At 57.6% G+C, this 22,836-nt stretch overlaps 1 protein-coding gene across 1 annotated transcript in view; it reads left to right on the forward strand.

Moving 5' to 3' along the window:
• The first annotated feature begins 895 nt into the window (after window positions 1-895).
• Window positions 896-22,836, forward strand: part of LOC142596436 (talin-1-like) — a 30,844-nt gene continuing 8,903 nt past the window's right edge. The window contains 40 exon segments of the mRNA XM_075725533.1: window positions 896-1,025; window positions 3,306-3,403; window positions 3,650-3,779; window positions 4,014-4,166; window positions 4,486-4,628; window positions 5,052-5,169; window positions 5,689-5,692; window positions 5,805-5,946; window positions 6,269-6,360; window positions 6,362-6,434; window positions 6,710-7,004; window positions 7,106-7,272; window positions 7,616-7,744; window positions 8,019-8,153; window positions 8,309-8,437; window positions 8,547-8,649; window positions 8,725-8,933; window positions 9,022-9,141; window positions 9,308-9,505; window positions 9,841-9,980; window positions 10,080-10,173; window positions 10,327-10,416; window positions 10,591-10,713; window positions 10,896-11,039; window positions 11,354-11,515; window positions 16,083-16,223; window positions 16,488-16,678; window positions 17,025-17,157; window positions 17,278-17,379; window positions 17,509-17,679; window positions 17,846-17,995; window positions 18,117-18,218; window positions 18,343-18,462; window positions 18,748-18,894; window positions 19,861-20,027; window positions 20,266-20,449; window positions 20,712-20,837; window positions 21,126-21,242; window positions 21,323-21,508; window positions 21,624-21,731. Of these exon segments, the coding sequence (XP_075581648.1) occupies window positions 896-1,025; window positions 3,306-3,403; window positions 3,650-3,779; window positions 4,014-4,166; window positions 4,486-4,628; window positions 5,052-5,169; window positions 5,689-5,692; window positions 5,805-5,946; window positions 6,269-6,360; window positions 6,362-6,434; window positions 6,710-7,004; window positions 7,106-7,272; window positions 7,616-7,744; window positions 8,019-8,153; window positions 8,309-8,437; window positions 8,547-8,649; window positions 8,725-8,933; window positions 9,022-9,141; window positions 9,308-9,505; window positions 9,841-9,980; window positions 10,080-10,173; window positions 10,327-10,416; window positions 10,591-10,713; window positions 10,896-11,039; window positions 11,354-11,515; window positions 16,083-16,223; window positions 16,488-16,678; window positions 17,025-17,157; window positions 17,278-17,379; window positions 17,509-17,679; window positions 17,846-17,995; window positions 18,117-18,218; window positions 18,343-18,462; window positions 18,748-18,894; window positions 19,861-20,027; window positions 20,266-20,449; window positions 20,712-20,837; window positions 21,126-21,242; window positions 21,323-21,508; window positions 21,624-21,731 (5,466 nt within the window).

A 22,836-nucleotide genomic window follows, 5' to 3' on the forward strand; every position in this document is an offset into this window, starting at 1 on the left:
GTTGAGGGGTGCTTGCTCTGAAGCTGATCTACACAGTCCTTCAAGCTTGAAGCTGATCCTTCAAGATGGACCCAGCTTGGGGCCCGTTTCAGATGGTGTGGTGTGGCTCTCGTATGCCCTTGCAGCAAGAGCTGCAGCAGCTGGGTCCCTCGCCCTTCTGTGCATCGCCCTGCACATGGGCTCCCCTGCCCTGGGTTTGTGCCGTGGCTGCTGCCATAGACCCCAGTCTCCAAGCGCCAATGCAGTACTCGGTGTGAGCGGTGCTTTCCCCAGGTAATTATTTTTAATGGGCGGGTTTGGTGCCTGGTGCCCTTATCTCACCTCCCTGAGCAACTCCAGGCTTTTCCATCCCTCCGGGTCCCTCTGTGCTCAGGCTGCCAGCTCAGCACCATCCACTGGTGATGTGGGGGGCCCTGATAGCCAGGGCAGGGCCCCACCAGCTCCGGGTCAAAGCTTAGTTTTCCTCTTGTGGCTTCTGTGTCACAGCAGGTTTAATTATAACCCCTTCCGTCGCGCTCTTCCGGCTTATCTCACGTGCTCCCGCGCGCTCGCTTCCTCCTTGCTGGCAGCATCCAGCTGCCGTCACTCCTGCAGGCGAGCAAAATCAGTTTTGGGACCTCGGGACGGGGAGACAAAGGGTCCCAATGCTGGCCAGAGAACCCAGGGTCAGCACAGGGCCGGAAAGCAGGACCCCCTCATAGGCTCACCAGTGCGGGGTGCAGCCCTTGCTTGCTGCTAGAAGCCAGGTCCCAGCTTTTGGGGAGCAGAGGTGCTGCCGGAGGAAGAGGAAGGACCCTGCGCATCGGAGGGGACCATGCGGGGACAGCAGTCAGAGCTGACCTGGATGTCTCCCTCCAGCAGGTGACACAGGAGTGGGGACAGCCAAGCTGCCACCATGGTCGCACTCTCGCTGAAGATCAGCATTGGCAACGTGGTGAAAACGATGCAGTTCGAGCCCTCCACCATGGTGTATGACGCCTGCCGGATGATCCGCAAGCGGGTGCCCGAGGCCCAGATGGGACAACGTAAGTCTGCAGTGGGGCTGTCTGCCGTGTCAGGGCCACCCTGGCTTGGCTCCTGGCATTTCACTGGCTTGCCTTTCCTCTCTTGTCCCCGTGCCTGTCTGGGCTTTCCCAGCCAGCACAGAGCAGTGGGGGGGTGGGGGGAGCAAAGTCCGAGTCCTCCTGCCTGGTTGAGGCGAGGGGCTGAGCTCCTCAAGCTCCCTCCTTGACACCCCAGAAGAAATTTGGGGGCTTGGGAGATAGGAAAACACATTTGGAAGTGAAATACTCATTGAGTTCTTTGAGCCTGCTGCCCTTTCTGTCTGCTCCTCTCTCCTACTTGCATTCATTACCACTAGCCAGGACTAGGTGGGTTTAAACAGTCATAGGGGTCGTAGCAAGCATTAATAAACGATATAAGTTAATTTTTCCTTTCTTGGGGAATATATAGTCCTCCGTCAGGTCTGTCCCCCCGGCAGCTCTCTGCCAGACTCCGTGCTGGTGCTCTGTTACCTTGCTAAGCTTTCTCACCTCTAATATCTCCCTGTTGCCACAAGGCTCAAAAATAAGCTTATGGCACATGAGCTCATGATGCGATTCATGTCCACGCGGATGTGGCCTGTCCCTGGCATGGACGGGGGGGCTGGAGCACTGGGACATCGTCTTGGGGGCTCTCCTGGGTCCCCACCGCCTCCGAAAGCGTCTCTGCCACAGAGAGCTGTGCATCAGGCAGGCAGCAAACAGGAGGTCAGGAGTTGGAAGAGGAGGGGGAGCGCGGCAACATCTGGGAGTTGCGAACTCCTCATGGATGAAAGGAAATGCCTTCTCGTGCAGTGCCTGGCTGGCCTGTGGGATGCAGTCTGGCAGATCACGGCTTTCAGTTTCAGAGAGGGACTGGATGTTTACTTGGATGCAGGGCTGTAACGGGTGTTGGATTGGAAGGAGTGTTGCATTTCCTGCTCCTGGGTGTGAGTCAGCCTGCTTATAAAAAAAAAAAAAAAAGGCAAGGGGAAAGCCTTATAGGGAACTGCTTATTCCCAAGTTCCTTTTCAGTTGCTCATAGCTTTTCTTTTCCTCTCGGTTCCTTGCAGCTTTTGTTTCTCTTTGCTCTCCTTACTCAGTGGCACTCAGGGGTCCCTTTTTGAGCTGCCCTGTTTTTTTCTGACCTTTGGACTGGGGGAGCTTTGGTGTAGGTTTCCAGCCCTGCTCTTGCTCTGTCTTGGGAAGCACCTCTCCCTGCCCAAGCTATGGATTTGGGGCAAGCTGCTCAGTTTTCAGTGCTTTAAAATTATCCTTTTAGAATTTGCTTTGAAAATAGCTTTTTAAAAAATTATTATTATTAAAAATTAATTTAAATTTAATTTTTAATTAAAAAAACAAAAGGCAAGCCTCAGTGATTTTTCTGCTCCCTGTTTAGTAGGATCCTAAAAGCAGTGTTAGCCAGGCAGGAGCAGGGTGCTTCAGAAATTTGTCCCTCCCTGCAGAGAGCTGCCAACGAGATGACTCATTATAAACTTAGCAGCCAGCCAAGACAGCCTGCAGCGAGGGGTTGTTGGAAAGGTGGAGAAGGACCTTTCCCAGGGCAAAGCCAGGCATGGTCCTGGCCTCTTGCAGCAAGAAGACGGGACCATCCCCATGGGTCCAAGCCAGGGTGCCACTGCCTGGGCATCAGCAGCAGTGCTCTCACTGGGTACCCCAGCCCCAGGGGAGCAGGATTTGGTGAACAGCACTTCTACACTTTCTCACCACCTCTGAGACCTTGTAAGCTTCAATCCCATCCTCCTTCAGCCTCCTCCCCAAATGGAGGAGTTCCAGCTCCTTTAGTCCCTCGTACCAAGGCTCCATCATTTAAGTTGCCCATCTCTATATCTTTTCAAACTCCGCTGTGTCCTTCTGGGGAGGTGCAGACCACACCACCATGGAGTACTCAAAGTGTGGATGTACCTAGGTTTTATAGACCAGTTCACAGCACCCTTCCTGGTGATGCCCAGTGTTTTACTACCTTGCTTTGGCCACTGCTACACGTTGCACTGAAGATTTCAGAGAGCTGTCAAGTCCAAGTTCTTCCTTCAGTTGCAGTCAGTTCCAAGTTTGGCATACTTCAGATGATTTTTTCCATAGATAACTATATGGTAAAACATGTACCTTGAAGCTCACTTGCCAGCTTTTTGCTGGGCTCCAGCATGCGCAGTACTGCTGTGCTTCACGTGCTGGGCTGCAGGCACATCCCTGGGTGCAGGCTGGCATCTTGGTGGCCCTGTCCTGCTCAGGATTACCCTGGCAGAGACTTTGCCTGTTTTTCAGCCAATGATTTTGGGCTGTTCCTCTCGGATGAAGACCCAAAGAAAGGGATCTGGCTGAAGGCTGGGAAGGCTCTGGACTATTACATGCTTTGCAACAGGGTAAGCATCCATCCCATGTCCTTCCAGCTGGTACCTGCATCAGCTCTGTGGTCAGACGCCCACAGTGGGGAGGTGCTGCGGGTGCCTGCCCTGCTGCCTTGCATCGTGCCTGGATGTACCCTATGCCCCCCCCCCCCCCCCCCGCCCCAGTTGCACCAGGGAGATGGGAGCTGTCAGCATGTTGGCAGGATGCAGGTGCCCTGCACCCATGCCACTGCTGGGAGCTGTGCTCTGCTGTGCTCGCAGGACACCATGGAGTACAAGAAGAAGCAGCAGCCCCTGAAGATCTGCATGCTGGATGGGACAGTGAAAACAGTGATGGTGGATGACTCCAAAACAGTCACTGACATGCTCATGACGATCTGTGCCCGGATGGGTGAGAGGAGGGGGGCAGCAGCAAGGGGGAGGAAGGGAGGTGGGGAGAGATGGCAGTATCTGGTGGGGGGTACTGGGGTACCGGCAGCAGCTCTGCGGCAGATAGCCTGGCAGTGGGGATGTCCGAGGGGTGCGTGATGCTGGGGAGGGGACACCGCTCTGCACCCCTGCATCGCTCCAGGCTCGGTATTTGGCAGTGATGTTGTGCTGAGCTCGGTCCTCTGCGCTCCTGCAGGCATCACCAACTACAATGAGTATTCACTTGTTCGGGAGACTATGGAAGAGAAGAAGGAGGAGGTTACTGGCACCCTTAAGAAGGACAAGACCCTGCTGCAAGATGAGAAGAAGATGGAGAAGCTCAAGCAGAAGTTGCACACGGATGACAAGTGTACGTGCCTGCACATGCTGGGGACAGGGTCAGCCTGTGCCAAAGGCAGCGGGGAGGAGAGCTGGTGGGCAGGGAGGGGAGCAGGGGCCCCCCCCGCAAAGGGAAGACCCAATGCAGGGGAGTGGAGATGACTGTGACGAGGGGACGTGTACCCACGCTCCTTGGAGTCTCTCCTTCTGTGTGGAGGCCCAGGGCAGAGGGATGAGAGCCGGGATGCACCAAACAGACATCCATTTCTTGTTCTGCGTGAGCAGCCCTGGGGCCGGGACCAGCCCTGCTTGGGTGTCCATCCCTGCTCACGCCCTGGCGTTGCCTGCAGTGAATTGGCTGGACCACGGCCGGACCCTGCATGAGCAAGGCATCGACGACAACGAAACGCTGCTGCTGCGGCGCAAGTTCTTCTACTCTGACCAGAACATGGACTCGCGAGATCCTGTGCAGCTCAACCTGCTCTACGTGCAGGTACAGCCCCCTGGAGCACCTCTCTCCGCTGCCGCATGCCAGCCCCCTGCAAGGGCTGGTGGCTGAGGGTTTTGGCTGGGAGCCACCACAGGGGGCACTTCAGGATGCCCAGTTATCTCTTGGGAGAGATTTCCTGGGTAAGAGCCAATACTGGCAATCCCAGCTCTGCCCTCTGTGTGCTCTAGAGCTCCCCAGGGGATCCTGTGTCTCCTCTGCCTGTAGGAACCATCCTGAAGTCTTGCTGCTGTTCTTCTACCAGGCATGGTGGTGGTCCCTGTAGGGGACAGCCTGCCCCTAGATCCTCCTCTTTTTCATGGCCACTTCTTTTCTGTCTGGAAAACAGGTCCTGCCCGGTGTGGAGGGGAGTGGTGGCAGAGCTGCATGGCTGCCCAGCCCACAGCGGTGTCTTCTCTTCCCACGCAGGCTCACGATGACATCCTTAATGGTTCCCACACAGAAAGGAGGAGTTTCCATTCACTGCAGCCACATGGCCTCAAAATGAGCGGAAAAGCCTGGACAGAGAGCCAAGGGGAGCAGAAAAGCTAGCACCAGGGCAGAGGGCCATGCATAGCTAGGCAGCAGCATCAGGACAGGGCAGCCCCAAGGGGCAGATTTAGGACCTGGAAGACAATTTGCACATGTGTGGGGTGCTCTGACCTGCAGCTGCCAGACCCAAGTGTATCTACTTCCCTCCCTGGGCTCCTCTGGTGGGGTAGCTGCTTCTTTGCTGCAGTTGGATGCTGCAGTCTGGGGACTCCAGAGCTGGGTGCATGTGCTCTCCAGCCTCTTCTCCTGTCTGGAAGGGTGATGGTTTGCAACAGGAGTAGTCTTGGCTTGCAGGAGGTGAGGGGATGCTGTGACATTTTTGGCTTGGTGGCCAGAGGCTTAGCTGCTGCAGGGTGCAGGGCCACACACCGCACGTCTGGGTCTGGTGCCCGGTGGGGAAGCAGTTTGCCATGTGCTGGTTGCTGCCTGTTGCGTGCTGGCAGGGTAGCCCCATGCCTTCCCTGCAGCCCCTGGGGGAGAGGAGGCTGATTGCTGTGTCATACCCCTCCTTTAGCCCCGTGAGTGACAGCAGAGATGTAGCCTGTCGCTAAAGAGCTAGAAAATAGCTGGCATGCCTGCAATACAGGTGACCGGGCAGCAGCTCCTGCTCACCTCTTGTTGGTGGGGCAGGCAGCGCCATGGGATGGCGCTGAATGCTGCCCACAGTGCAGCTGTTCCCATGGCTGGCTTGTACCTGCTGTTTGACCAGAGTCCGGTGCAGGGTGCAAAGCTGGGCAGTACTGGCAGTGCCTCACAGCAGGTTGTCACTGTGGTACAGTCAGGGACTCAGTGTGGGTTGTTGCCTGGGGAGTGGGCAGTGAACAGGTCATGGGTGTTGGGGTGATCCTGAGTGTTGCCTGAGCTGCTCTGGGCGGTGGTCATGACAGTGTCCTGGGGCAAGGAGGTGCCACAGTGCAGGCTGCGGCTCGAAGCCAGGTTACAACCTCATCGGCTGTTGCACGCGGTAGGGATGGGTTCGAGGTGTTGCCAGCTACTCCAGGTGTTCAGTGCTGGGCTGGGGTGGATGAAAGCCCCCACCCACTGCTGGTGCTCCCACTGCTGCTCCCACGCTGACCCTCTCAGTCCCCCCCCAGGACATGCTTATGCAGCTGGCAAAGGCAGTGGCCAGTGCCACTGCTGCGCTGGTGCTCAAAGCCAAGAAAGTGGCTCAGAAAACCGAAGACTCTGCTGCAGATGAAGGTGATCACTGCTGCCACCCAGTGTGCCCTCTTCACCTCCCAGCTGGTGGCCTGCACCAAGGTAAGCAGTATTAACCCTTGCCTCGACATGGCTGCAAGCATCACCTGGGTGGTGGCAGCTCTAGGTGGTGGGGTTGTAGGTGTGCCAGGACCACGTGTCCTCAGGTAGGATGTTAGGGGTCTGGCACCAGAAGCATGGGCTGCCTCAGGCGTTTGCCACCCCGAAACGCTGAATATTGTCTTTGGAGGAGCAGAAGTTGGGGACAGTTGTCCCTGCACGGCTCCTTGTAAGGAGCACACCACGCTCACTGCCCAGCCTTTCCTCCTTCCTTTCAGGTAGTGGCTCCCACAATCAGTTCCCCAGTCTGCCAGGAGCAGCTGATCGAGGCTGGCAAGTTGGTGGCCAAGTTGGCGGAGGGCTGCGTGGAGGCCTCCAAGGTGGCCACCAGCAATGACCAGCTCCTGAAGCAGGTGGGTGTGGCAGCCACAGCTGTCACCCAGGCCCTGAACAGCCTGCTGCAGCATATCAAGCAGCACGCCATGGGCGGGCAGCCCATCGGGTGCTACGACCAGGCCACCGACACCATCCTCAACATCACCGAGAACATATTCAGCTCCATGGGTGATGCAGGTGAGAGTAGCTGATGGCACCCATGGTAGAGCATGGTGGGTGGGGAGGTATCGGGGAGCCCGTGGGACTTGCTAATGGGCCACCCTTCCTTTCTTTCCCAGGGGGAATGGTGCGTCAGGCTCGTATTCTGGCCCAAGCCACCTCTGACCTTGTCAACGCCATCAAAGCCAACACGGAGGGAGAAACAGACCTGGAGAACTCACGCAAGCTGCTGAGTGTGGCCAAGATCCTGGCTGATGCCACCATCAAGATGGTGGAGGCTGCGAAGGTTCATGGCGTGCAGGAGGATGGGCGCTGGCTCCAGCCCCCATCCGATGCCATTGGCTCGGTGCTGCGGAGGGGGCGAGCAGCCTCTGGGTCGGGGAGCAGTTCCCAGAGTAAGGTCCTGCACTGAGCCAAGGACCTGTACAATGGAGCAGGGCTCCTGAAGCTGCGGGTGGTAGCAGAGGAGCTGTTAGCTCTCCTGCTGCTGAGCTCTCTGGGAGAGGCTTTGGGCATGGGCTGCCTCAAGGGTGTTCCCTGCTGTCAGGCCAGAGCACAGCTGCTGCTGTCAGGAGGACAAGGGACCCAGTGGCCTCTGCAAGGTGTGATGGGTTTCCTGCTTTCTCCAGGGAGCCGCAGCCCACCCAGACAGTGAGGAGCAGCAGCAGCAGCTGCGTGAGGCGGCGGAGGGGCTCCGCATAGCAATCAACACCGCAGCCCAGAACGCCATCAAGAAGCAGCTTGTGCACAAGCTGGAGGTGAGACGCTGGGCAAGGGGCTGTGGAGGGCGAGCAGGCATGGTCAGCGAACAAGACCCATGTGTCCCTGAGCTTTCCAGAGGGATAAAGTCCTTTTCATGTACAGTGTCCGCACTGCATCCCGCAGAGACCTCCTGCGCTGGCTCTGGCACGGGCATTACAGCTTTCATACCATGCTTGGCCCTCCTAAGATACTGGGAAACCTACTGCATGTGGGCAACAGAGAGATGCTGCATTTGTCCCCTTCTCACGGCTTTTTCTTTTGGCCCGACAGCCTGGTGGGAAGATGGTAGCTGCAGCCAAGGCCACTGTCCCCACCATCACAGACCAAGCCTCTGCGATGCAGCTCAGCCAGTATGCCAAGAACTTGGCCACAGCTCTGGCCGAGCTCCGCACAGCCACCCAGAAGGTAAGAGGCTGGGTCCCGTTGTGTGGCAGAATCCTGGCTATACACAGCAGGGTGGGGATGGCAGGGCGATGGGGACAGCCTGGTGGCAGGTCACAGTCTCTGCTGCAGCAGGGTGGACTCCGTGGTCACCCCACTCCCCTTCTCTTCCATCGCAGGCTCGGGAGGTGTGCGGACCCCTGGAGATAGACTCTGCACTGGGTCTCGTGCAGACCCTGGAGAGGGACTTGCAGGAAGCTAAGGCAGCTGCCCGTGACAGCAAGCTCAAGCCTCTGCCGGGAGAGATGGTGAGGGCGTGGGGAAGGATGGCATGGGATGGGTGCTGGGGCAGGGGAGCCGCCAGGGTGGAGGCTAGAGGTGCAGCCCACCAGCACATCCCCACTCATCCCCCTGCAGATGGAGAAGTGTGCCCAGGACCTGGGGAACAGCACGAAAGCCATCAGCTCTGCCATTGCTCACCTCCTGGGAGAGGTGGCCCAGGGCAATGAGAACTACACAGGTACTGGCCTCTGTGCTTGGGCTGGGAGAGGGGAGGGAGCTGCACCGGCAGTGACTGACCTCTCCACCCCCCCAGGGATCGCCGCCCAAGAGGTGGCCCAGGCCCTGCGCTCACTCAGCCAGGCCGCCCGTGGTGTGGTGGCCAGCACCCCCAACCTGCAGGCGCAGAGTGCCATGCTGGAGTGTGCTGGCGACGTCATGGATAAAGCCAACAACCTCATCGAGGAGGCACGGAAAGCAGTGGCCAAGCCCAGTGACCCGGAGAGCCAGCAGCGCCTGACCCAGGTGGGGGGAGCCCCAGTGCCCCCCGCCAGCCTGCAGGAAGGGCATGGAGCTGGCCGGGGGATTATGACCGCTCTTTGCTTCTCCGCAGGTGGCCAAGGCGGCATCGCAGGCCCTGAGCCACTGCGTCAACTGCCTGCCAGGACAGCGGGACGTGGATGCTGCCATCTGCATGGTGGGAGAGGCCAGCAAGAGGTTGCTTGTGAATTTGGTGAGCTGAGCCGGGTCGGGAGGGGAAGGGTGGAAGCCTTGTAGGGATGCAAGCCGGTCCATCCACGCTGGGTTCCTCTCTAGCATGTCCCCAAGCAGGTGCCAGATCTTCATTCTCCGTCTCCATCCTCTTTGCCTCCTCTCCTAACCCCTCTCCCTGCCTCCAGTTCCCTCCCAGCACCAAAAGCTTCCAGGAGGCGCAGAGCCAGCTGAACCGGGCGGCCGTGGGGTTCAACCAGTCTGCCAATGAGCTGGTGCAGGCGTCATGTGGCACCCCTCAAGACCTGGCCACGTCCTCTGGCAAATTTGGGCAGGACTTCGATAAGTTCCTGCAGGCGGGAGTGGAGATGGCTAGCCAGTCCCCGGTGAGAGCAAATACCCATTGGGTGGTCCTGGGTACGGTGAGAGGTTTGGGGTGCCTGGGAAGGCAGCTGACCGCAGGCAGAGTGGCAGGGCAGCGGTGGTTAGGGTGGCTATGGCCAACGCAGCCGGTGAGATGGGGGTCTGGGGCTGTGCAAAACCACAGCAGCAGGGGGAAAGTGGCTTGGGTTGGTTCAGCAAGCGTTGCTGCCATATCCTTGCTGTTGGCAGATGAGTTGGATGAAGGGAACCGGCTCAGCTTGGAAACCACTGGAGAAGACCCAGGGTTGGTGTGGAGCTTGGAAACCTGTTGCAGGTAACTCTTCTTGGCTTCTTGCAGAATAAGGAAGACCAGGCGCAGGTGGTGTCGTACTTGAAGAGCATCTCCATGTCCTCCAGTAAGCTGCTGCTGGCTGCAAAGGCACTCTCCGCTGACCCCGCAGCCCCCAACCTCAAGAATCAGCTGGCGACAGTGGCATGGTAGGAGGAACCGCTCCCTGTGAGCTGTTTGCTGTAGCAGTGGGGCCGGGTGACAGAGCCAGCATTGATCTGTGGGTCTCTTTCCCCTGTCCCCGGCAGGGCTGTGACTGACAGCATTAACCAGCTGATCACCATGTGCACCCAGCAGGCGCCAGGCCAGAAGGAGTGCGACAATGCCCTGCGGGAGCTGGAGGTGAGAAGCCACATCTTGCCAAGGCAGTGGAGGGGCTGAGATGGCGAGGAGGGGGCAGCTGCGCCCCGCTGCGAGAGGCGGGAGGGAGCGAAGAGGAGGTGCAAGCAGAGGGCATGGACCCTTCCCCTGGATGTGACAGCCATGTCCCTGCAGATGGTGAAGGAGCTGTTGGAGAACCCCACCCAGATCATCAACGACATGTCCTACTTCAACTGCCTTGACAGTGTCATGGAGAACTCCAAGGTGAGCCCTGAGCTGGGGGCGGAGGTTTGGGGAAGGATGGGAAGGTTTGGGAAGGATGTGGGGACAAAAGGAAAGGTGGTTCCTCCCCTGTTGGTGAAGCACAGTGAGCTCTGAGCCTGGGAGCACTGCAGGAGCAGGAGGTGGTCTCTAACTGGTGCGCAGTGTGTCCTGCAGGTGCTGGGTGAGTCCATGGCTGGCATCTCCCAGAATGCTAAGAACAGCAAACTGTCCGAGTTAGGCGAGTCTATCAGTGCTGCCTCCAAAGCTCTCTGTGGGCTGACAGAGGCAGCTGCCCAGGTAAGACACATTCAATCCCAGCCCCGAGCATTACGCCTGGTGCATAGTTGCTGTACACACCCCTCCCCTGCCCCTCCAAGCCTGGCCCCATGGGACTGTGCTGCTAACCTCCTCCCCAGCCCATGCCTGCTCTGAGCCTCCCCACCGCACGCAAGCTCTCACTGCCTCTCTTGTGCTCCCAGGCTGCCTACCTCATGGGGGTCTCAGACCCCAACAGCCAGGCTGGACAACAGGGCTTGGTAGACCCCACTCAGTTTGCCAGAGCTAACCAAGCCATCCAGATGGCCTGCCAGAACCTGGTGGACCCTGCCTGCACCCAGTCCCAGGTGAGCATGAGGTGGGGCACCGTTATGGGCATTTTCTTGCATGAAAGGGAGTGAGGGAGTGTGAGGCTAGCAGAAAGAACTGTGTCCCAAGAGTTGGTAGTGTTTTATCAGGCCCCATCAGTACTGGGAACTAGCTGGCAACAGTGACAGTCCAGATGAGGGGCTGTATGGGCATGCAGGACCTTGACGATCCTTCTTGGGTCCCAAGACGGATCTCTGTGGTCACTGGTGCCCCGTGTGGGGCTGGCGGGAAGGGAGAGCTGCAGGGATGGGGAGATGCGGTGGGTCCTGCCTCACCCTGCTCTTCCCTGCAGGTACTGTCAGCAGCTACCATTGTAGCGAAGCACACCTCGGCCCTGTGCAATACGTGCCGCCTGGCCTCCTCCCACACCGCCAACCCTGTAGCCAAGTGCCAGTTCATCCAGTCAGCCAAGGAGGTGGCCAACAGCATGGCCAACTTGGTGAAGACCATCAAGGTAGTCACCTTGGCAGTCACCGAGGTGAAGGGCTCCGGAGCGGACGCTCGTGCCGGGCACCCTTGCTAAGGCGGCAAAAAGCGCAGGGCGAGAGCGGGCAGCCCAGCCACCCGCCTAGAGCGAGGAAGAGCGGGAAAGGGCGAGCTGCTGACATGCAGCAGCTCTGACGCAGCGTGGGCGGGGCCAGGAGTGACGGCAGCCAAACCCCCCACCTATAAAAGCAGCCCCCAGGGAGCGTGAGCAACCAGGAGTGCGGGGACCAGGATGGGCAAACAGGGCGTGGCGCGCCAGGAGGGCGTGGCGCACCAGTTTGCGCGGCAGCTCACGCGGGCAGGGCGCGCGGGGAAGGCCGAGTGCCCCCGCTCCTAGTTCCAAAGGGAAACTCAGGCAGCGGTCATCATCCTCCCAGGAGGAGACCTGGCAGCTACGGTTACCACCCGCCCAAAAGCCTCCGCCAGAAGGAATGTGGCGACCCAGACGGAGCTCCCGCACAAACATGCAGCCATCCAGGTCGCCGGCTGCAGGGAGTGCCTGAGCCTGTCACTTGTACCAGAGGGCAGCGGAGACGGCAAATGTCTTCGGTGTGACCAGGTAGATCTCCTCAGCCTGGTGGCAGAGCTGAAGGGGGAGGTAAAAGGCTAAGGAGTATCAGGGAGTGTGAGAGGGAGTTAGACTGGTGGAGCCGCACCCTACCGTCCCTGGGGCCAAGGCAACAGGCGGAGGCCCCACAAGGAGCAGAGGATCCCCTATCCTCTTGCCGGCAAGCAGAAGGAGGGGATCCAAGAGATGGGGGGGAATGGAAACAGGTCCCTGCCCGGGGAGGCAGGCGAATCCCCTCCCAGCCTCCCTCACCTTCCCAGCTGCCCTTACATGACAGATATGGGGCTCTGGAAGTTGAGGGCCAGGCAAGTGGGGAGGAAGGTGAAGGTCCAGCCAGGGGGTTGCCGAGGGCAAGTCAGTCAGCCACATGCATTACGACTGCCCCCGTTAAGAAAAAAAGGAGGGTAATTGTGGTAGGTGATTCCCTCCTGCAGGGAACTGAGGGCCCAATCTGCTGTCCGGACCCATCCCACAGGGAAGTCTGCTGCCTCCCTGGGGCCCGGGTTAGGGACGTTACTAGGAAACTCCCTGATCTTGTAAGGCCCTCCGATTATTACCCATTGCTGGTTGTACAGGTTGGCAGTGATGAGATTACAGAAAGAAGTCCTAAAGCAATCAAGAGGGACTTCAGGGCACTGGGGCGATTGGTCGCAGGATCGGGAGTGCAGGTAGTGTTTTCCTCAATCCCATCAGTGGCAGTTAAGAGTGCTGAAAGGAATGGGAAAACTCACCTGATTAACAGGTGGCTCAGAGGCTGGTGCCATCAGTGGAATTTTGGTTTTTTTGATCATGGGGAGGTTTACAAGGCACCAGGCCTGCTGGCGGCTGATGGAGATCAGCTGTCTCCAAAGGGGAAAAGGATTCTCGCCCATGAGTTGGCAGGACTCATTGAGAGGGCTTTAAACTAGGTTTGAAGGGGGAAGGGCATATAACCGGGCCTGCTAGTGAGGAGCCCAGGGGTGGCATGGCAACATTGGGGGTGAAATCGATAGCCCATCTCAAGTGCATGTACACCAATGCACGCAGCATGGGCAACAAACAGGAGGAGCTGGAAGCCCTTGTGCAGCAGGATGGCTATGACATAGTCGCCATCACAGAAACGTGGTGGGACGACTCTCATGACTGGAGTGCTGCATTGGATGGCTATAAGCTCTTCAGAAGGGATAGGCAGGGAAGGAGAGGCGGTGGGGTGGCTCTGTATGTTAGGGAGTGTTTTGACTGTATAGAGCTTGACAGTGGTGATGATAAGGTCGAGTGCTTATGGGTAAGGATGAGGGGCAAAGACAGCAAGGCAGATGTCCTGTTGGGAGTCTGCTATAGACCACCCAACCAGGATGTAGAGATAGATGAAGCGTTCTACAAGCGGCTGGCAGAAGTCTCGCAGTCGCCAGCCCTTGTTCTCGTGGGGGACTTCAACTTGCCGGACATCTGCTGGAAATACAACACAGCAGAGAGGCAACAGTCTCGGAAGTTCCTAGAGTGTGTGGAGGATAACTTTCTGATGCAGCTGGTAAGCGAGCCTACTAGGGGAGGTGCCTCGCTTGACCTGCTGTTTACAAACAGAGAAGGGCTTGTGGGAGATGTCGTGGTCGGAGGCCGTCTTGGGCTTAGTGACCACGATATGATAGAGTTCTCGATTCTTGGTGATGTAAAGAGGAGGGGCAGCAAAACTGTTACCATGGACTTCCGGAGGGCAGACTTTGGCCTGTTCAGGACCCTGGTTGGGAAAGTCCCTTGGGAGGCAGTCCTGAAAGGCAAAGGGGTCCAGGAAGGCTGGGTGTTCTTCAAGAAGGAAATCTTAAGGGCGCAGGAGCAGGCTGTCCCCGTGTGCTGTAAGACCAACCGGCGGGGAAGATGACCGGCCTGGCTGAACAGGGAGCTTTTGTGGGGACTCAGGGAAAAAAGTCTACCGCCTTTGGAAGAAGGGGCGGGCAACTCAGGAGGAGTACAGGGATCTTGTTAGGTCATGCAGGGAGGAAAATAGAAAAGCAAAAGCCCAGCTAGAACTCAATCTGGCCACTGTTGTAAAAGATAATAAAGAATGCTTTTATGAGTACATCAGCAGTAAAAGGAGAGCCAAGGAGGATCTCCATCCTTTGCTGGATGTGGGGGGGAACATTGTCACCGAGGACAAGGAAAAGGCTGAGGTACTTAATGCCTTCTTTGCCTCTGTGTTTAACAGCCAGACCAGTCATCCCCAGGATATTCAGCCCCCTGAGCTAGAAGACAGGGATGGGGAGCAGAATGGACCCCTCATAGTCCAGGAGGAAGCAGTTAATGACCTGCTACGCCACCTGGATGCTCACAAGTCTATGGGGCCAGATGGGATCCACCTGAGAGTACTGAGGGAGCTGGCAGAGGAGCTCACCAAGCCACTCTCCATCATCTATCAGCAGTCCTGGTTAACAGGGGAGGTCCCTGATGACTGGAGGCTTGCCAGTGTGACACCCATCCACAAGAAGGGCCGGAAGGAGGACCCGGGGAACTACAGGCCTGTCAGCCTGACCTCGGTCCCGGGGAAGATTATGGAGAGGTTCATCTTGAGTGAACTCAACAGGCAAGTGCAGATCAACCAGGGGATCAGGCCCAGCCAGCATGGGTTCATGAAAGGCAGGTCCTGCTTGACCAACCTGATCTCCTTTTATGACCTGGTGACCCGCCTGGTGGATGAAGGAAAGGCTGTGGATGTCATTTACCTGGACTTCAGTAAAGCCTTTGACACAGTCTCCCATAATATTCTCCTAAGGAAGCTGGTGGCTCATGGCTTGGACGGGCGTAGTCTTCGCTGGATAAAAAACTGGTTGGGTGGCCGAGCCCAGAGAGTAGTGGTGAATGGAGTTAAGTCCAGTTGGCGGCCGGTCACGAGCGACGTTCCCCAGGGCTCAGTTTTGGGGCCAGCCTTGTTTAATATCTTTATCGATGATCTGGATGAGGGGATTGAGTGCACCCTCACTAAGTTTGCAGATGACACCAAACTGGGTGGGAGTGTCGATCTGCTGGAGGGTAGGATGGCCCTGCAGAGGGACCTGGACAGGCTGGACCGATGGGCCGAGGCCAACTGTATGAGGTTTAACAAGGCCAAGTGCCGGGTCCTGCACTTGGGTCACAACAACCCCATGCAACGCTACAGGCTTGGGGAAGAGTGGCTGGAAAGTTGCCTGGCGGAAAAGGACCTGGGGGTGTTGGTAGACAGCCAGCTGAACATGAGCCAGCAGTGTGCCCAGGTGGCCAAGAAGGCCAACAGCATCCTGGCTTGTATCAGGAATAGTGTGGCCAGCAGGAGCAGGGAGGTGATTGTCCCCCTGTACTCGGCGCTGCTCAGGCCGCACCTGGAATACTATGTCCAGTTTTGGGCCCCTCAATACAAGAAAGACATTGAGGCTCTGGAGCGTGTTCAGAGAAGGGCAACGAAGCTGGTAAAGGGTCTGGAGCACAGGCCTTATGAGGAGTGGCTGAGGGAACTGGGGTTGGTTAGCCTAGAGAAGAGGAGGCTGAGGGGAGACATTATTGCTCTCTACAACTACCTGAAAGGAGGTTGTAGTGAGGTGGGTGTTGGTCTCTTCTTCCATGTAGTCAGCGATAGGACGAGAGGAAATGGCCTCAAGCTGTGTCAGGGGAGGTTTAATTTGGATATTAGGAAAAATTTCTTTACGGAGAGGGTAGTCAAGCATTGGAACAGGCTGCCCAGAGAGGTGGTAGAGTCACCATCCCTGGAAGTGTTCAAAAAACGGGTAGACGTGGCACTTTGGGACATGGTTTAGTCTAGTCTACTTTTAATTGGTTTAGTGTGGACTTGGTAATGTTGGGTTAATGGTTGGACTGGATGATCTTAAAGGTCTTTTCCAACCTAAACGATTCTGTGATTCTATGATTCTATAAGGTGTGGTCTCCCTGCTGGGGTGCTGTGTTGGGGATGGGATTTTGGTCATTGTGGGGGCTGGTAACTGTCCCAGTCTCTTTGTGCCAGGCCCTGGATGGCGCATTCAGCAAAGAGAACCAGGAGCAGTGCCATGCCGCCACCACCCCTCTCATAGAGGCTGTGGATAACCTGACAGCCTTTGCCTCCAACCCGGAGTTTGCCACCGTTCCTTCCCAGATCAGCCTGGAGGTAGGATGCTGCAGGGGTAGGGAGGGAATGGCCCAGCTGTGATGGGGGCTGCTGAAGGGTGGGGAGGAGCTGTGCCTCCCCCGAGCTTTGGATGGGGCCCCAGTGTGGGGCTGGAGCTTGGTGGGGGGGGGGGTGATGGAGAGGTGGCAGCAAGCCTTGGGCTTCGAGGGGCTGCTCTGGGGTGAGGGTCATGAGAGAGGGAGGGGGTAACTTCCCACGCACAGTCCCTTGTGTGCGTCACCAGCCCATTGTCTCCCCATGCAGGGGTGCAGAGCCGTGGAGCCCATTGTCTCTTCAGCCAAGACCATGCTGGAGAGCTCTGCCGGCCTCATCCAGACCGCCCACTCTCTGGCTGTCTACCCCAAGGACCCACCGCAGTGGTCGGTGCTGGCCAGCCACTCTCGCATCGTCTCAGACTCCATCAAGAAGTTGATCACCAACATGAGCTGAGGCAAGTCCTGCCCACTTGGCCATGGCCCTGTTCCCACTGGTGGGTATCTCTGCTCAGGCTTACTCCAAGTGAGCATCCCCAGGAATGTTTTGGCTCATCTTCTCCTCGGCCGCTGCCGGGGGGAGGCAAGGGATGGGATGGAAGATGCCATCCCTCGTCCTGTACGGGAGCTGCTCCTCCAGCCCTGACACAGGTTGATGGGGACGCGTGCCGGTGTGCCTGGGCTCTGACACCGGGTTGCCCCCAGCCTAGGAGAAAGGGGTCCTGCCCCTCGCCAGCACCAGCTGAGGCCAGGGGTGAAGGGGTGGCATAGCGCCTGCTAGCGCCAGGCTGATCCATCTGTCACGCAGGGACAAAGCTCCAGGACAGCGGGAGTGTGATGAGGCCATCAAGGTGCTGAACAGATGCATGCGGGAGATGGACCAGGCCTCCCTCGCTGCCATCAGCCAGCAGCTGGCCCCCCGAGAAGATATCTCCCACGAGGTGGGTTGAGGACATGCTGCTGCAAGCTCAGCTGGGGCGGATGTCCTTCCCCCTGGCTCCCAGCAGCACACAGTGACCCCGACCCCACTGCAGCCTCATGCGATGCCCTCTCTGCGACAGGCTTTGCACAACCAGATGATCACGGCTGTTCAGGAGATCAGCAACCTGATCGAGCCTGTGGCCAGCACGGCACGGGCCGAGGCCTCACAGCTGGGGCACAAGGTAATGTGGGGACGGGGATGGGGAGCTTCTGACGAGGCACTCGGTGCACGTGGAGGAGCTCGCGGCAGGAGGAGAGGCATGAGGCAGCTGGGGCTGGAAGCTGCTGGCGCTGATGCTGCTCTTCCCTAGGTGTCCCAGATGGCTCAGTACTTTGAGCCTCTCATTATAGCGGCTATTGGCACTGCCTCCAAAACACTCAACCACCAGCAGCAGATGAACCTCCTGGACCAGACCAAAACGTTGGCTGAGTCCGCCCTGCAGATGCTGTATACGGCCAAGGAGGCCGGTGGGAACCCAAAGGTGAGCAGGAGGGGCACATGTCAACAGCATGCTCCCCTTCATGCGTGGGTGCCACATACGCGTATGCCAGATATGGAAGCCTGGCTGGGGCTGCTGTAAGTGTGCGGCATCCCCGGTGGGAGGGGAGCTGCTGCCTGTTTTCCCTTACTCTGGCTCATCTTTGCAGCAAGCTGCCCACACCCAGGAGGCTCTGGAGGAGGCCATGCAGATGATGAAGGAAGCGGTGGAGGACCTGACCACCACCCTGAACGAGGCAGCCAGCGCTTCGGGTGTTGTGGGGGGCATGGTGGACTCCATCACCCAGGCCGTCAACCAGGTGAGGGGAGCACAGAGAGGACCCGGCTAGGGCTGTGGGTGGAGGAGAGGAAGAGTCAGTCAAACCCTACAAGGTCTCTGGGCTGGGGCTGGAGCCAGACTCTCCTGATGGTCTCTTGCAGCTGGATGAGGGGCCGATGGGCGAGCCAGAGGGGACCTTTGTGGACTACCAGACCACGATGGTGAAGACTGCTAAGGCCATCGCAGTGACTGTGCAGGAGATGGTGGGTGCAAGCAAGCCTGTCACCATAGAAAGCGGTGCCTGCCACCCAGGCAGGGCAGCCACCCTCCTTGCTTGCCTGTCCCAGTGTAGGGCCCCTCTACCTCCTGCTCTTCTTCCATTGGCAGGTCACTAAATCCACCACCAACCCAAATGAGCTGGGCATACTGGCCAACCAGCTCACCAACGACTATGGGCAGCTGGCACAAGAGGCCAAGCCGGCTGCACTCACCGCCGAGAATGAGGAGGTGCGAGCGTGGGGTGTGCCATGGGGCAGAGCAGGATCTGCTGGGGCATGAGAGCAGAGGACGGGGGCACTCAAACTTCCCATTGGAGCTGGGGGCAGGCAGCATTCAGACCTCCCTTGCAACACGGTGTGGAAATGCAGAGTAAAGCCGTGTTTCCTTTTTCCTCCTGAGTTGGGAGGACTGGGAGAGAGGAGCTGGGTGGGGGTGGCTGGTGTTTCCCAGCGGGTATCACAGATGCAGGGCTTAGTTCCCTGCTGGCGCTCTCACACACATGTTCCCCTCTAGATCGGCTCCCACATCAAGTGCCGGGTGCAGGAGCTGGGTCACAGCTGTGCTGCCCTGGTCACTAAGGCTGGAGCCCTGCAGTGCAGCCCCAGCGATGCCTACACCAAGAAGGAGCTGATAGAGAGCGTGCACAAGGTTTCTGAGAAGGTGAGCAGCCCAGAGAGAGGTGTGATGGCATGGCGAGGTGGGAGGGATGCTGAATTGAGCCACGTGCCCTTGGAGCCACTGCGATGGGTTCTCCCCTGGTCCTGTTGGGCTCTGTCGACTCTCTCAGCCATGCTTGCCCTGGCCTGATTCAGCTGATGGGGTGGAGGATGGATCCCCCTCTCCAGGCACTTGTAACAGCAGCTGGTGCTGTGATGGGTGAGTGCGACATCCAGGTGCTGCCTGCTGACATGCCGATGATGTCCTGCCAGGGAAGACTAATCTACGCACTGGTGGCAGCCCAAGGCCCTCCAAATCAGCTCTTGCAGTGGTGGATGTAGCATTTGCTGCGTCTCTAGCCAGCCTGCAGCTCATGCTGGGTGATTGATCTCTCCTGTACCTTTTGCTGTCATGGTGGAAAGCATCCTGTCTGTCAGTCAATCTAAAGAGCACACTTTTGAATAACAGACAAAAATAATGGCTAAAAAACTCTAGTTGATAAGGATAGAGCAGTAATGCTTGTAAGCAAGGTTACAAAAGCAAAACAAACACTTGTTCGTAGTGCCTGGCATGTGTCTGCATGCTCAGGGCCCTCCTGCAGGTCCTTCCTTTCCAAGATTGCTTTCCATCAGGAAACATGTTCTCCTATGAGTGCTTGCCCAAGTACAGAAATTGAGTTGAGCAGTTAAAGAAGGAATGAGCTGCGATGTTCTGATGCCCATCGTGCAAACCTTATTCATTTGGAAACTAACAGAGTCCAATATCTCCTGGACCCCCAAACACAATAGGTACAAGGTAAAAATATGGAAGCTAAGAAGGGGTGTCCAGACCACATGATTCCCAATTCCCCTCCTTGGTGTGAAGCAGCTCCGTCCTGGGGAGGTGTCAGGGGAGGTGTCAGAGGAGGTGTGCGGTAGGGGTTGCCTGAACCTGCTCTGCTACCCCAGTCACCCTGCTCATACCCTGCAGGTGTCTCACATGCTGGCAGCCCTACAGGCTGGGAACCACGGGACACAAGCCTGCATCACAGCAGCCAGCGCCATCTCTGGCATCATTGCTGACCTCGATACCACCATCATGTTTGCCACGGCAGGAACCCTCAATCGGGAGAACTGAGAGATCTTCACTAACCACAGGTACCTGGGTGCCTCGTCCAGCCTCTGCTCAGCCAGAGACAGGGGGGCAGGCCGTGTCCTGCAGTCTCCTGTCTTTCTGAGCTGTGGACCAGCCCCAAGGAGAGCTGCAAGTTCAGGTCATGCTGGCTCTGTTTCCCCTCCAGCTCATACATACAGAAGGCAGGGTCTAGAGTCTCTCTACACCCCAAGGAGCATGTGCAGAGGCCTGTGTCCTCTCTGATTCTCTTCTTCTCCCTAGGGAGGGCATCTTGAAGACAGCCAAGGCACTGGTGGAGGACACCAAGGTGCTGGTGCAGAATGCCATAGCCAGCCAGGAGAAGCTAGCCCAGGCTGCCCAGTCCTCAGTGTCCACCATCACCCACCTGGTGGAAGTGGTGAAGCTGGGTGCTGCCAGCCTGGGATCTGAAGACCCGGAGACTCAGGTGGGATGGGGTGTGTGGGGTGAACAGAGGCTGCTCATAGCTTGCTTGAAGGGGCTGAGGGTTGAAGGTGTTGTGTGGTGCTCTGGGCTGGACTCTGCGTGTTGTGGAGAGGGCTGGTTGGGCTTTGGCTGGTGCTGGCTGAGCTGGACTCCGTGTATACTGTGTGCCCTGGGGTGTCCAAATTTCCCACTGCTGGGCCACACCAGCCCCAGCCTGAGTGTAACCATAGCCAAGCTGTTGCCCTGGTCTTGTTCTCCCCCAGGTGGTCCTGATCAATGCTGTGAAGGATGTGGCCAAGGCACTTGGGGACCTGATCAGTGCCACCAAGGCAGCTGCTGGCAAAGTTGGGGATGACCCTGCTGTCTACCAGCTGAAGAACTCTGCCAAGGTCTGAGCTGGACGTGATGGGAAGGAGGGGATGGGGCAGGGGGGCTTCTCTGCCTGCCTGGGGGTGGGAGGACAACTGGGGGGCAGTCAGGGCAAGGGGGTAGGAAGGGGCACATAAAAGGTGGAGCACAACATGCAGAGGAGGCATTGATGGGAGAACAAGATGAGGTGGTGTGAGTGGAGTATGGGGATGGGGCAGTTTTGGACCAAACCACGAGGGAGGGACAGGTGCTGGCAGCAGCCCAGAGCTTGCATGGGGCTTCACCTGGTGCTCTTCTCCCTTCCATAGGTGATGATGACGAATGTCACTTCCTTGCTGAAGACTGTGAAGGCCATCGAGGACGAGGCCACCAAGGGAACGCAGGCGCTGGAGGCCACGATAGAGCACATACGCCAAGAGCTGGCAGTGAGTACAGCCGCAGTGGCGTGGCTGCTGTCCCACCCGCCGGCTGCCCCCACACCTCACTGCCACCTCTCGCCTTGCAGGTCTTCTCCTCCCCTGTGCCTCTTGCCAAGGTCTCCACCCCGGAGGACTTCATCCGTATGACGAAAGGCATTACGATGGCCATGGCCAAAGCGGTGGCCACTGGCAACTCATGTCGGCAGGAGGACGTCATCGCCACAGCAAACCTGAGCCGCTGCGCCATTGCGGATATGCTGCATGCATGCAAGGTACAGCAGGGGTCAGTAGGGGCTGTGGGTCTAGCATGTGTTTGTGGGGTGCAGCGTGTACCCTGCAGGGGAGGTGCCTGGATATGAATTGGGGTTCACTGTCTCCGGGTTTCAGGAAGCCACCTACCACCCAGAGGTGAGCAGGGACGTGCAGCAGCGGGCGCTGCGCTTTGGCAATGAGTGCACCAATGGCTACCTGGAGCTGCTGGAGCATGTGCTGGTGGTGAGTGTCCCTGCCCCGGTTCCCAGGGTGGGCAGAGGCTGCCCGTGGATGCCAGGGTGCTCCCAAACCCCCAAGGTCCTCTGGGTTCTGCACCTCCTCCCACTGAGGTCTTTGCACAGCCCCCTTCACTGGCTGTGCTGGCACAGCACATGGCTGAGCCCCTGCCATGGAAGCAGATGTCGGAGAGATGAACAGGCTCTGAAGAAAGGTATTTGGCTAACAACAGATGGAGATTAACTGGCTGTAAACAGGTGGAAGCTGGAAATTCGACAACACAGGAGCAAAATCCTGAAGCGGCTTCCAGTGAGCGTGGTGGGAATAAGAGACTTCAGCCAGTGGGAGAGGAGCAGTGCCCCGTGATGGCAGAGGTGATGACTGCAAGCACCAGTTGTACCCTTTTGATCCAGTCTTCCTCTAGCTTAGTCCTGAGGACTTCAGCTGGCTGCTTTAATTAACTGTCCTACAAGATGAGTGTAGTTTACAAGAAGCAAATTAAGACCAGATTAACCAAGAGAGTGGTAGAAAGGATCCAGTGAGATCCTCCCAGCAGTTTGCATTCTTGGCGAGATCACAGAGGTGGAGTCAAAGGCACTGGAGGGACGCACAGACCTACACCCGCAGAGCTACAAGAGCCCTCGAACCTGGGGTCAGGACAAAGACTGAGGGCGAGTCACCTCTGCAGCAGGGTTTCACTAAGCTGGTTAGAAGGGCTTGGTAAGAGTGTGCCATTCAGGTTCACCAGATACAAGGCAGTGGAGCTCAGACTGTGGTTTCCCACAGGGAATAAGCCCCTTTAGGCAGAGGGTAACCAGCGCTGGCAGCACAAAGAGAAGGTGGGCAGGAATCAATGGCTAGAAATTGAAGCTGGGTGGAGGGGAGGTCAAAGGATGGTTTTATCCAAAGGAGGTAACCACTGGGGTACAGTTCCAAGGGGAACAGTGAGTTTTCAGTCCTCTGCATCTAGATCAAATGTCTGTCTGGAAGATGATTTAGCCGCACTTAAGTTAGAATCATAGAATCGTTTAGGTTGGAAAAGACCTTTAAGATCATCCAGTCCAACCATTAACCTAACATTACCAAGTCCACACTAAACCAATTAAGAGTA

Source organism: Pelecanus crispus, chromosome W, assembly GCF_030463565.1.
Source record: "Pelecanus crispus isolate bPelCri1 chromosome W, bPelCri1.pri, whole genome shotgun sequence".
Classification (NCBI taxonomy): Eukaryota; Metazoa; Chordata; class Aves; order Pelecaniformes; family Pelecanidae; genus Pelecanus; species Pelecanus crispus.